At 42.4% G+C, this 13,924-nt stretch overlaps 1 protein-coding gene across 5 annotated transcripts in view; it reads right to left on the reverse strand.

The window, feature by feature from the left end:
- zwilch (zwilch kinetochore protein) overlaps positions 1-13,924 on the reverse strand; it is a 48,047-nt gene that overhangs the window by 33,926 nt on the left and 197 nt on the right. For 3 of the 5 annotated variants that reach the window (XM_068018237.1, XM_068018232.1, XM_068018235.1), the window contains exons 1-6: positions 13,769-13,924; positions 9,848-9,899; positions 8,683-8,778; positions 4,437-4,555; positions 3,443-3,642; positions 1,959-2,038 (exon numbers count right to left, since the gene is read on the reverse strand). In XM_068018237.1, coding sequence (XP_067874338.1) covers positions 1,959-2,038; positions 3,443-3,642; positions 4,437-4,555; positions 8,683-8,778; positions 9,848-9,899; positions 13,769-13,821 — 600 coding nt within the window. In that variant the 5' untranslated portion in view covers positions 13,822-13,924. Of the gene's footprint in view, positions 1-1,958; positions 2,039-3,442; positions 3,643-4,436; positions 4,556-8,682; positions 8,779-9,847; positions 9,900-12,517; positions 12,810-13,768 lie in introns of those variants that run through there. The other 2 variants (XM_068018236.1, XM_068018233.1) reach the window with 2 other exon arrangements.

The following is a 13,924-nucleotide window of genomic DNA, read 5'->3' on the forward strand; positions in this document are numbered from 1 at the left end:
ATAAATACTTATTAAATCCTTACTAAATTGTTATAATTAACTATATGGCCCCTAGTGCTAGATTCCTACTATAAATGTTAAATGCTATCTAAATACAGTAATCTCCTCCCTCTGGTTTAGTTACTCTAATTATTAATTAGTTAATTAAGGGTTTTAATCAATTTTTACCAATGTTTTATTTTCAAATTCAGTACAAATTCCCTACCAGTTTTTTCCTCGCTGCCACAAATAGGACCACCACAGTAAAACCCAATTCTGTCCTTATCCACCATTCACACAAGTATAATTTCCAGCAGTGAACACAGCATAGCAATCAGAAGCAGGAATCTTAGCTGATTTTCTGCCTCCCTAACCCAGCACTAAAGCTAACCGTGCTTTTACTAAGTGACCCAGATACATCAACTTATCACAGATTAAGATCAAATGAACGTTTTGGTCTACTTAATTTACCCAGTGACCCTGAAATGTTTGTATACCATGAAAAAGGAAGAACTTGCATTTATATAGCATCTTTCACACTCTAAGGACATCCCAAAGTGTTTTATTGCCAATTAAGTACTTTGAAGTGTAGTCACTGTTGTAAAAAAGGAAACACAGCAGCCAATTTATGCACAGCAAGCTCCCACAAACAGCAATGTGAAAATGACCAAATCTTTTGTTTTAGTGATGTCAGTTGAGGGATAAAATATTGGCCCCAGAACGTTGGGGGGGGGGGGGGGGGGGGAAATCTCCTCTGCTCTTTTACGTTCACCTGCGAAGGTAGACAGGGCCTCGGTTTAACGTCTCATCTGAAAGACAGCACCTCAGACAGTGCTGTGATCTCTCAGTATTGCACTGGGTTGTCAGCCTATTTCATGCACTCAAGTCTCTTGAACCTTCCAACTCACAGTGAGAATTAGATGAGTGCAGCTATCTGGGAGGATTGTGGGGCTGGAGGAGATTACAGGAGATAGGGAGGAGCGAGGCCATGGAGGGATTTGAAAACATGGATGAGAATTTTAAAAGCTATTTAAAATAAAAGTAGAAAATGGTAGATCTGAGCACCTGAGAAGAGAAAATCCAAGTGAACATTTCATGTACATAACCTTTGTTAGAACTGTGAAGCATGTTACAAAGGTTCTGTACCCATATCTTGGCCATCTCTTTTCAGGTACAGACAGACTACCGCATATTTCCAATATTTTCTGCTTTTGAGATGAGCTTCCAACCAGATATTCACACCAACACTTCTGCAGCATCACCAAGACCACCTTCTTTCACCACTATAGCAATGCCTGACTTTGCCCCTGCCTCAGCTCATCTGTTGCTGAAACTTTGTTACTGCTACTCTTAACTATTCCAAGGCACTTTTGGTTGGCCTTCCCACATTCTGCCCCCTAGAAACTTGAGATTATCCAAAACTCTGCTGTCCAGGTCCTTACTCGCACCAAGCCCCATTCACCTATTACCCCTATGCTTGCTGACCTACAGTGATCCCAGGTCAAGCAACACCTCGATTTTAAAATTCTCATCCTTGATTTCAAATCCCTCCATGGCCTCACTCCTCCCTATTTCTGTAATCTCCTCCAACCCCACAACCCTCCAAGATATCTGTGCTCCTCTAATTCTGGCCTCTTGAGAATCCTCGATTTTAAATCACTCCACCACTGGCAGCCATGCTCTGGAATTCCCTCCCTAAACCACTCCACCTCTCTACCTTTCTTTCTTCCTTCCTTTAAGATGTCCCTTAAAACTAACCTTTTGGGCCAAGCTTCTGGCCATCTGACCCAATATCTCCTCATGTGGCTCAGTGTCTAATTTAGCTTTATAACACTCCTGTGAAGCACTTTAGGTCATTTCATTACGTTAAAGGTGCTTATATAAATATAAGCTTTTTTACTTTATAAAGTTGCAGATTTACCAAAGCTACTTATAACTGGTGGGGGAGGGGTGGGGAAGAAGAGAGTGGGAATACCTACAGCAGAACAAGGATGTCTATCCTTATGGGCACTTTTCAATCTTTCTATGCTTGTGAAAGAGCTCTTGTCGACAATCGGTCCTAAAAGAATGAGAAATAACATTTTGAAAATAGTGTTCAAGACGCAAAGCTCATGCATGCTCTGTCCATGAATGTTAAAAACTTAGAAAGTCACCAGAACTGTAAATCATTGGATATTATTCAGATCCCAACTACTGTTGACAAACAAAAAAGAAAAAACAAGCATACGTGGAATCTTTACAACAGTGAACATGGAGTATTATAGTTCATCGATTTGTTCTACTAGAGTTCAATAATTATTTAGAAATATAAAATATATAGTTGATGGCTCATGGCATTGCACAAGGGGAACAGAGACCAAGTGTAATCTTTGGGTGGAGCTGAGTTAGAAGGCGAGGGTTAACAAGACCAGGGTGCACAGCTATAGTATAGTCTCATTTTAAAGACATAACATATTCTCTCCTTATTTTTAGATTATAAATTCCAATGTCCACATTTAAAATGGAAAATATCTATGTAAATTTGTCAGGCTGCAATTACACCCTCCCAGTAGTGATGACAGAGCCAAAGTGCAACGCAATTCTTTTAAAAAGTTACTAGAATCATAGAAAGTTTAAGGCGCAGAAAGAGGCCACTTAGCCCATTGTGTCTGTGCTGGCCGAAAAACAATCCACCTATTCCAATCCCACTTTCCAGCATTTGGTCCGTAGCCTTGCAGATTACAGAACTCTAGAGGTGCATATCCAGATTCCTTTTGAATGAGTTGAGGGTTTCTGCCTCAACTACCCTTTCAGTCAGTGAGTTCCAGACCCCCATCACCCTCTGGGTGAAAAGGTTTTTCCTCATTTCCCCTCTAATTTTTCTACCAATCACTTTAAATCTATGCCCCCCTAGTCATTGACCTCTCTGCTAAGGTGAATTGACCCTTCACCTCCATTCTATCCAGGCCCCTCCAAATTTTGTACATTTCAATCAGATCTCCCCTCAGCCTTCTCTGTTCCAAGGAGAACAACCCCCGCCTATCCAATCTTTCCTCATAGCTGTATTTTTCCAATCCTGGCAACATCCTCGTAAATCTCCTCTGTACCCTCTCTAGTGTAATTACATCCTTTCTGTAATGAGGTGACCAGAACTGCACACAGTACTCCAGTTGTGGCCTAACCAATGAGTTATACAGTTCCAGCATGACCTCCCTGCTCTTATCTTCTATACCTCAGCTAATAAAAGGAAAGGATTCCATATGCCTTTTTAACCACCTTATCGACCGGTCCTGCTACCTTCAGGGATCTGTGGACATTCACTCCAAGGTCCCTCACTTCCTCTACACTTCTCAGTATTATCCCATTAATCGTATATTCCTTTGCCTTGTTTGACCTCCCCAAATGCATCACCTCACACTTCTCCAAGTTGAATTCCATTTGCCACTTCTCTGCTCCATCTGACCAGATTATTTTGACTTCTTACCGGTGCACGTGACTATATGGAAAACTATTGATGTAACCTCCTTCTCAGTTTTCACGGGTTCAGCTCCCAACCAAACAGTGCCTTCAGGGTCAGAGCCATCACATCTCACCCACAACAGAGGAAAGGCACTAGGTGTGTTGCAGTTGACCACCTGGGACATATGTGGATTATGGGCCAAGGTGTACCAGGAAACCAACTGTCTGCAAAGAGGAGAAAAATGGATAAACATTAGAGAAGATAAAAGCATAATAGATGTGAGCACTACGTACATGACTTAGAAACAATTCAGGTGAATTCTTGCCCAAGTCCAAAAAAAAAAAATCACCATAACTGAAAATGAAAAGCTTTTCCAGTTCTGGCAACAATTAACCGTGTGGCGATCTCCCAAGTCAGGTGCAGAGTAAAGATTCCTCCTCTTTGTCCCAACATTATGCCTTGCCACACTACCAATTCAAGGTGGAATTATGACTAATATTGCACTACAGATTGGCTCACACCGGAGAACTGCATTAAAATTGCTCACTTGAGATGGTCATCCCAGCGGATAACACTCAATAAAACTTGCAGATATGTTACTGCTATTAATCCCTCAATGTGGTTGTCACCAACTACTATCAGTGACATGTAATGTAATCTGCCTTTGGTATGGCTCTTCTCACCGTTCAGTTGTAAGTTAAGCCCCACATTCAAAAGAATCAAAAATTCCTAAGGAATCACCGCTTCTCTTACAGTAGTCATGTGATTTTTCCCTCAACATAAAGTTCTCAAGTTTAAGTTACTAGAAAGCATTCCTGCAAAAAGTGAATACCCAAATATAACTCAGAGACCCTTTACAAGGAACCTGAAAAATCTTAAAGTGCACTTTACATGGGTAGAGAATCTGAGAGATGAACAGCATTTCTACAAGACGTGTGAAGCAAAATGACCAAGAATTCAGTTCTTTTAAATCAACATATGTAATATATCGACGATTGGCCATTACTTTGCCTATTACCTTGCCTTCATGATAGAGAGGGGCAAAGGCCCCACATTTTCTTCTAACTTGCTAGGTGTTAGATCGCTGGTTTCATGAGTACAGGAGTCTGCCAGGTGCTCCTCATCCACTTTAAATGACTGCAAGTGAAGGGAAAACTGCAGTCAGGCCAAGCAATTGAAAAGAATACACAGGCAGCATGGCTGTAACGCTCATCAAGAAGAGCACTGCTGTTTAAAGCCATGCTTCACATAAAGACTCAGAACTCCAACAAAAATTCCCAATCTCATTCTTCAGGTGTGATGCTAAACAGTGGTAATCAATGGAGTATTCAACTGTGGAAAGGCATCAAAGCCCAGCCCAGCCCGGTCCTCTCCTCACCAGCTGTTCACACATGAGCAATTTCAGCAACTGTAAACAGGCAGCGATCAGCAGCATGAAACCCAGGCAATTTTAATTCTCCCTACAGGTTCCAGACAAACTCCAGTATTGCCTCGCTTAAGATTCTGCCAACTCATCAAACTGGAGTTCTTCTGATCCGAATCGCACACTGCATCTGGTAAATTAATAATGTACTGTGCATTTTTTTTTTTAAATAGTAGAAAGCTCAGCATGAAAGCAGGAAATTGTCTCTCCCCTCTTTGTTTTGTCACCTTTTCTTTAATATGTTCCCGACCTCCCCTTTTAAAAAATGTTTGTAACTGCACATTGTGGGTGGTTATTCCCATCTCTTTTCCTTTATTCTGTTTTCTCCCCATGGGCAATCAGCAGCTGTCATTTTTTTTTATTCTTACATGGGATGTGGGCATCGCTGGAAAGGCCAGCATTTATTGCCCATCCCTAGTTGCCCTTGAGAAGATGGTGGGGAGCCGCTTTCTTGAACTGCTGCAGTCCATATGGGGTAGGTACACCCAGTGCTGTTAGGGAGTTCCTGGATTTTGACCCAGCAACAGTGAAGGAACGGTGATATAGTTCCAAGTCAGGATGGTGTGTGGCTTGGAGGGGAACTTGCAGGTGGTGGCGTTCCCATGTATCTGCTGCCCTTGTCCTTCTAGGTGGTAGAGGTCACAGGTTTGAAGGTGCTGTTGAAGGACCGTTGGCGAGTTGCTGCAGTGCAACTTGTAGATGGTACACACTGCTGCCACTGTGCATCGGTGGTGAAGGCAATGAATGTTGAAGGTGGTGGATGGGGTGCCAATGAAGCGGGATGCTTTGTCCTGGATGGTGTCGAGTTTCATGAGTGTTGTTGGAGCTGCACCCATCCAGGCAAGTGGAGAGTATTCCATCACACTCCTGACTTGTGCCTTGTAGATGGTTGACAGGCTTTGGGGAGTCAGGAGAGGAGTTACTCGCTGCAGAATTCCCAGCCTCTGACCCGCTCTTGTAGCCACAGTACTTATATGGCTGGTCCAGTTCAATTTCTGGTCAATGGTCACTCCCAGGATGTTAATCGTGGGGGTATAAGCGATGGTAATGCCATTGAATGTCAAGAGGAAATGGTTAGATTCTCTCTTGTTGGAGATAGTCATTGCTTGGCACTTGTGTGGTGTGAATGTTACTTGCCACTTATCAGCCCAAGCTTGAATATTGTCCAGGTCTTGCTGCACATGGACACAAACTCCTTCAGTATCTGAGGAGTTGCGTCTTGTGCTGAACATTGTGCAATCATCAGCAAACATTCCCACTTCTGACCTTCTGTTGAGGGAAGGTCATTGATGGAACAGCTGAAGATGGTTGGGCCTAGGACACTATCCTGAGGAACTCCTGCAGTTATGTCCTGGGACTGAAATGATTGACCTCCAACAACCACAATCATCTTCTTTTGTACTAGGTACGACTCCAACCAGTGGAGTTTCCCCCCCGATTCCCATCGACTCCAGTTTTGCTAGGGCTCCTTGATGACTTGGTCAAATGCTGCCTTAATGTCAAGGTCAGTCACTCTCACCTCACCTCTGGAGTTCAGCTCTTTCGTCCATGTTTGGACAAAGGTTGTAATAAGGTCAGGAGCTGTCTGGCCCTGGTGGAACTCAAACTGATCATCAGCGAGCAAGTTATTGCTAAGTATGTGCCACTTGATAGTACTGTCGATGACACCTTCCATCACTTTACTGATGAATCGAGAGTAGACTGATGAGGTGTTAATTGGCCTTGTTGGATTTGTCCTGCTTTTTGTGTACAGGACATACCTGGGCAATTTTCCACATTGTCAGGTAGATGCCAGTATTGTAGCTGTACTGGAACAGCTTGACTCGGGGTGCGGCTAGTTCTGGAGCACGTCTTCAGTACTATTAATGGAATGTTGTCAGGGCCCATAGCCTTTGCAGTATCCAGTGCCTTCACATGGAGTGAATCGAATTGGCTGAAAACTGGCATCTGTGATGCTAGGCACCTCACTTCTGGCTGAAGATGGTTGCAAATGCGTCAGCCTTATCTTTTGCACTGATGTGCTGGACTCCCCTATCATTGAGGATGGGGATATTTGTGGAGCCTCCTCCTCCTCCTGTTAGTTATTTAATTGTCCATCACAATTCACAACTGGATGTGGCAGGTCTGCAGAGCTTTGATTTGATCTGTTGGTTGTGGGATCGCTTAGCTCGGTCTATCGCATGCTGATTCTGCTATTTGGCATGCACGTAGTCCTGCGTTATAGCTTCACCAGATTGACACCTCGTTTTTAGGTACGCCTGGTGCTGTTCCTGGCATGCTCTCCTGCACTCTTCATTGAACCAGCGTTGATCCCCCAGCTTGATGGTAATGGTCGAGTGGCGGAAATACTGGGCCATGAGGTTACAGATTGCGGTTGCTGCTCCTGCTGATGGCCCACAGCACCTCATGGATTCCCAGTTTTGAGTTGCTAGATCTGTTCAAAATCTATCCCATTTAGCACGGTGGTAGTGCCACACAACACAATGGAGGGTATCCTCAATGTGAAGACGGGACTTAGTCTCCACAAGGCAGTGCAGTGGTCACTCCTACCAATACTGTTATGGACAGATGGATCTGCGACAAGTAGATTGGCGAGGATGAAGTCAAGCAGATTTTTCCCCTCTTGTTGGTTCCCTCACCACTTGCCGCAGACCCAGTTTAGCAGGCATGTCCTTTAGGACTCCGCAAGCTTGGTCAGTAGTGGTGCTACTGAGCCACTCTTGGTGATGGACATTGAAGTCCCCTATTCAGAGTACATTCAGCACCCTTGCCACCCTCAGTGCTTCTTCCAAGTGGTGTTCAACATGGAGGAGTACTGATTCATCAGCTGGGGGTGGGGGGTGGGTGGCAGCAGTAGGTGGTAATCAGCAGGAGGTTTCCATGCCCATGTTTGACCAGATGCCATGAGACTCCATGGGGTCCAGAGTCAATGTTGAGGATTCCCAGGGCAACTCCCTCCCGACTATACACCACTGTACTGACAGCTCTGGTGGGTCTGTCCAGCCAGTGGGCCAAGACATATCCAGGGATGGTGCTGGCAGTGTCTGGGACTTTGTATGATTCCATGAGTATGACCATGTCAGGCTGTTGTTTGACTAGTCTGTGGGACAGCTCCAAGATATTAGTAAGCAGGACTTTGCAGGGTCGACAAAGCTAGATGTGCCATTGTCATTTCCGGTGCCTAGGTCGATGCAGCACGGTCCAGCCAATTTAATTCCTTTCAGACTTTTCTCTAGCGGTTTGATACAATTGAGTGACTTGCTGGGCCATTTCAGAGGGTACTTAAAAGTCAACCACATTGCTGTGATCTGGAGTCACATGTAGGCCAGACCAGGCAAGGACAGCTGATTTCCTTTCCAAAGGAAATTAGTGAACCATATGACACAATCTCCAATGCTTCAATTTCTCCCATTGGCAGAAATCATCTACAAATTCCAACAAAGCAGCAGCCTCCATCAGAACAGTGATGAGGATGGAGGGTTGGAATTGAAAATGTTACCCTAAATAGCCAGAAAAATGCAACAAATAAAAGAACACAGAAACAAAGGATTAGTGCGAGACAGTTATGATGAAGATGCCTTCTGTTATGTGGCAATTGAGAAGAATGCAGCTCCTTGCGACAATTCCTCTTAACTTTCTGGTGTAATGCGAAGCTAAATGGCACAGTCACCAAGAAAAGCCTCCCCATCAAACTCATCCTTACTCCAATCTTAATGAGATGATAACCTGCCTCAAAGTATGCCACTGGAAGCCCACTATTGGCACACTTACAAACCCGAGCCTCCTATACATATACCTCAGTAAATTACGAATTACTTATTACTTAACTGTACATACTTACTGCTCTCTCTGCTATAAAGATGGGCGTATTCTCCTTCCAGAAAGCTTGCAAGGGACTCCTGTTCACTTCACTTACAATGTATACTTGGACATCATCCTACAAGATAACCCAGAAGAAAGCTGAAAATCTCAAACAAAAATCAATCTAATCTACCTCACAAACAGTTGAAAGCACAGTATTGATAAGGGGATAATCCAATAGCATAGCTCACTGGTGCTCTAATTTGATGTACCACAGAGCTGCAAAAACAAGTGGGGCATAGGCACAATGGGACCTCAATTTTAACTACATTGTTCAAGGCACTTCCCTACATAATGGGCTAGGGAAAGATGAAAAAAGTCAAGAGGAATGGTCACTGCAGGCAGTGATTATGTGTACAAACTTGTGAATGGCAGTAGAACCTGTTGGTATCTTGGAGGGGAATAATACAAAAAGAGACCTCAAGAGAAGGCGGCTTTATAAAAAAAAAATCTATTCCTTTAACTGTGATTGAACAGATCAAAGTGTAAATATGTCACACTGCTGCACTACTTGTACTTTGTATAAATTTTACTATAGGTAGCTTTGAAAAAAACCTCCCCAGAAGTTTCAGTTGTGCAATAGCACTGTACAACAAGCATGTGTTGTTACTGGAATGCATCTATTACTCAAGCAGTTGCACTGCACTGATCCACTGCTGAACATACTGGTCCCCAGTCTATCGATCAAGTTCAAGAACATGAGCTTCTGCCTGCTTACCCAACTCAGGAGTTACAAACAACCACATTTTAAGTGGAAGTATTGGTTAGATTAATAAAAAAATAATTTTCAGTGGACATCGTCCTAAAGTACATCTCCATAGGCTTATCCAAGGCATGATGTTAGACAAACAATTTGATAGCTCAGAGGGGTTTAGAGAGGCAGTGAAGATAGAACTGGGTATCATCAGCATTGTTGAAGTGGACTCCATTTCTACAGATGGAATCAGCAAATGGTAGTATGTAGATGAGGAACAGGAAAAGGTTGAGAATGGATCCTTAAGGTGGCCATACAGGGATGGGAATTGAGGCCATTGCTGGAGATGCTCTGGTTGTGAAAGTGGAACCAGGCAAACACAATACTACTGAACTGGATAATGGCAGAGGCATTGGAGAACATAAAATACTCAGCTGTTCAAGCAGATTACCTCAAACAGCATGGGCTCCTTTAACATTCCTTTCTTTTCCTGGTCACAGATTCTGGAAAGAAAATAAATGTATTGAAATACAAAATCAGATTGTGGCAATGTTTATACATGCAGGTCTTTCTTTCTTGTTCAGACTGCCTATTCAAGAAGTTTTCTTTGTTCTAGAATGAAAGTAATAAATATGCACTTCTAGAATACAGAACTCAAAGAGGTAACTCTCAATGTTGAGACAAGTGTCTCTGTACACCATTATGTAACTTCAAATTCAGGTCAGGTATAAATAAAATAATCTGCACTATAAATAGGAATGAATGTTAAGATAACTTATTAATAAAAAGCTAGAAATCTAAAAGTAAAATAAAATGCTGAAAATACATGGTAGGTTCATCAGCATTTGAAAAGAGAAACAAGGAGTTAAGATTTTGGGGAAGTTTCGTCAGAACTCAGATGTGTTTTAAAGAAAAATATATTCTTCAGCACTCAGGTCCAATGGTGAATGTTTGGGTCAGAGTATTGTCAGGCAGCTTGTGCCATTTGAGAGCATTGTCAGACATTCCCAATTGGTCAGGAATGTCACAAATCAATTGGATACAGGAGACTAACCCGACATAAAAACAGAAAATTCAGCAAATATGCAGCGTGTTTGAAGAAGAGTTAAACCCAAGTGAGAAGGATAGATTACATTTTGAGTTTAACCCTTCAAGGGAATGTGCTACCAGTTGGTTTCAGAGAACTCTAAGCAGGGCCTGGAGCCACACTCACTCTTAGAAGAAATGGTACCTGATAATGTAGGAAAGAAAAAGCCTCCAAAATAAACTTTCGTACTCGTCTATATTTCACAAGATCAAAACAAATGCTGGGATGAAGGAGTTGTTTCTTAACTGAGTTCAGTGTGCTAGCCTCAACAACTCATCACAATCTTAAAGCCACACGCTCTTGTCCAGTTTCCTTAGTTTGGCTGAAGATATTGTTTTGCATTTAATTTATCTGGATCATTAAATTTTTTACCCAATCTGAGACATGTCTTTTGAGGCAGAAGATCCCTAGTTTATGGAGGCATTCCTCAAAATCCCACTCTCAAGACATTGGGGATCATTCTCTTTGCTCTCCACTGCATCGAAACAGTCCTGTTATCTTGTGGTGACCAAGGCTATATAGTGTGTCAAATGCAGCCCAGTCAGGGCACTGTACAGCCTCAGCATGCAGATTTAAACTCAGATGATTTGATAATTTATCCAGTATCCTGGCTGCTTTGTTTATTGCACTACTTCAACAGATTCCACTTTCCTGCAATGTTTTAATGTTGACATCTACTATCACAGATTAGACAGGTTAATCAACACTAATCCATGCTAGCAAAAGCACCAGCAATAAAACAACATTAAAAACTCCACAGTAAAGATTTTCCACAGGATTACAGGCACTACTTTAATCTCATGGTGCAGCTGCTGAACAATCTTCTCTCAGATTTGGGTCAGTCAAATGCATTCACTGCCTGTACCCTGAATTTTATTTCTTTGCATCATCTGCTAAACCTCCATGTTTATAATGCACTAAGTGTTGTCACTGGGCTAATTTAAGCTATTACGGTATCAATATACAACTGGGAAAAAAGTTGCACTTTAGCCAATGTACTTTAAAGCATGAATCTCCTGCACCATTGCATACAGCAAATCATGATCAAATGTAGTCTTTGGGTGAAGCAGGGTTCAAGGAAAGAGCATAACTGGATTTGTTTTTTAAAAAAAATCTAAATATAGCACTTTAAGTTATTATCTATCATTACATGTCAAAACATAGAATAATTTGGGAAGCAGAGAAATAAAGTTCAGTGGAGGTCAGGAGCTCCTCACCTGAACAGGCTGAGTAGTGGAGAGATGCAAATCTGAGGTGCTACAGTGCCACCATTGGCCAAGTATGTAATTACACTGTGACAAGTTTACATTATAAACATAAGAATTTATAGAAAACGTGATACAAGAGCATGAAAAATGTGGCAACGAGAAGCAGGGTTTTATAGATAAGATATGCACACAAGACACAAGAGTTCTAATGTATTATGGATTTCTGAGCAGCATTTTCTTTTATTTCAGAAACCAATTCATCATCTCGTTAAAATAACCTTCCATTACCATCCAATACAATGTTCCTTCGAGGCCACATAACAGTCCGGAACCTACCGCCACGTAAAAAGTATTTTGCATCTTCCCCTAGTTTTTTTTTACCAATTATGTTAAATCTATGCCCCATGGTTACAAACCTGCCAGTCAGTGGAAACAGTTTATCCTTTCCTACTCTAATAAAACACCGCTATTAAATCTCCCCTTACCCTTCTATACAGTACCTGCAACGTAAAGCAACATGTTTTTCCAAGGTGGCACAACTCTTTGGACTAAAAATCAGTTTGAGAAAACTGAAGTCCTACATCAGCCTGCAACCTAAGAAGAATATAGACCACCAAGCATGGTCATCGAGGGAACCAAGCCGAATGCCATCAAGCAATTTACTTATTTGGGGAGCGTCATCTCACAATGCCACCATAGACAAGGAAATGGACAATGGGCTTTCAACAGCAAACAGTACATTCGGCAGACTCTACAAACAAGCGTGGGTCAACCATAGCCTCAGAGCACAGACCAAACTCAAAGTGTACAAAGACGTAATCCTCACCAGCTTTCTGAATGGCACCGAGTCATGTACGCCTTCTATAGCACATCCACCGGCGCTGCCTCCACAGCATCCTCAAGATCCGCTGGCAGGACCGCATCAGAAACATTGAAGTCCTGGAAACAGCCAACATCACTGGTATCGACGCCATCCTCCTTCAAAGCCAACTGCGTTGGGCGGGTCACGTTGCTTGGATGGACAACAGTCGCCTGTCCAAGATAGTATTGTATGGAGAGCTGACCACAAAGGAACAGAGGGGGCCCACGCAAATATTTCAAAGACTCCCTGAAGAAATCACTCTCTGTATACCATATTGACCATCGCCAGTGGGAAGTGCAGGCCATAGATTGTGATGGGTGGAGATGCTACATCAAGAGTGCTACATACACCTTTGAGACTGAGCAAAGAACCAGCATGAAAGAGAAAAGGAGGATAAGGATAGATCCATTTGCCCCCAGCAGTGACTACACCTTCTGCTGTGGGAGAATCTGCCTGTCACGGATAGGCCTGACTAGCCACCAATGGGCCTGCAACCAATGAGTACAACTTTCCCAAAATCTTTGTCCACGAAGAAATGCCAAGAAGATAAAACCCTTCTATGCTGTAAGGAGAATAATCCCATTTTCTCTAGTCTCTCCACATAAGTTAATCACTCATACCTGGTACTATTCTAGTAAATTTCCTCTGCAGCCTCTCCAGGGCCTTGACATTCTTCCAAATGCATAGTGCCCACAATTGGACAAAATCAGGTCTAACTGGAGATAATTAGGTCTAATCAGTGTTATAAAGTTTTAGCATAACTTCTTTGCTTTAGTACTCCATTTCTCTGTTTATAAAGCCAAGGCTCCCAAATATTGTTAACAGTAAAAAAACTGTTTTTAAAAAAAAAAGAGATCCTTACACTAATGTTTACCCTAACATTCAATGTTGTAAAAGTCCATGAGCTTCACAGGTGTTAGCACAGAAAATTTTCGACATAAGGAATTAGGATAGGTTAAATCTACATGGTATGATGTTTTTTGAGCAAGGTTCTTGATCCATTACCTCAAATTGCTCTTAATCAGCAAGTGAAACGGAGACACATCCCACCGTTTTCAACCCAATGTTTTATACATCAGAAACTGATCATTGCACCTTTCTATTTCTCTCTCTCTTCCCCCCATTACCCACAGGAGCTGAGGAGACTCCAACTCAACTTCACTCAACACCCAGTTGGAAGACATTAGCTCCATCAACAACTCAATGCACACTTACTGAAGCAGGAAGGCGTGAAATCCTCGGACCGACTGGAGACCAACTGAGTCCATTATATATGGAGATATATGTATATATCTTAATTGACAGCAAATATATATACTTTTAAATTACCAAAATATTCAAACAACAACCGCCCAGCGCGCGCATTTCTAT

Source organism: Heterodontus francisci, chromosome 38 (genome assembly GCF_036365525.1).
Source record: "Heterodontus francisci isolate sHetFra1 chromosome 38, sHetFra1.hap1, whole genome shotgun sequence".
NCBI classification, from domain to species: domain Eukaryota; kingdom Metazoa; phylum Chordata; class Chondrichthyes; order Heterodontiformes; family Heterodontidae; genus Heterodontus; species Heterodontus francisci.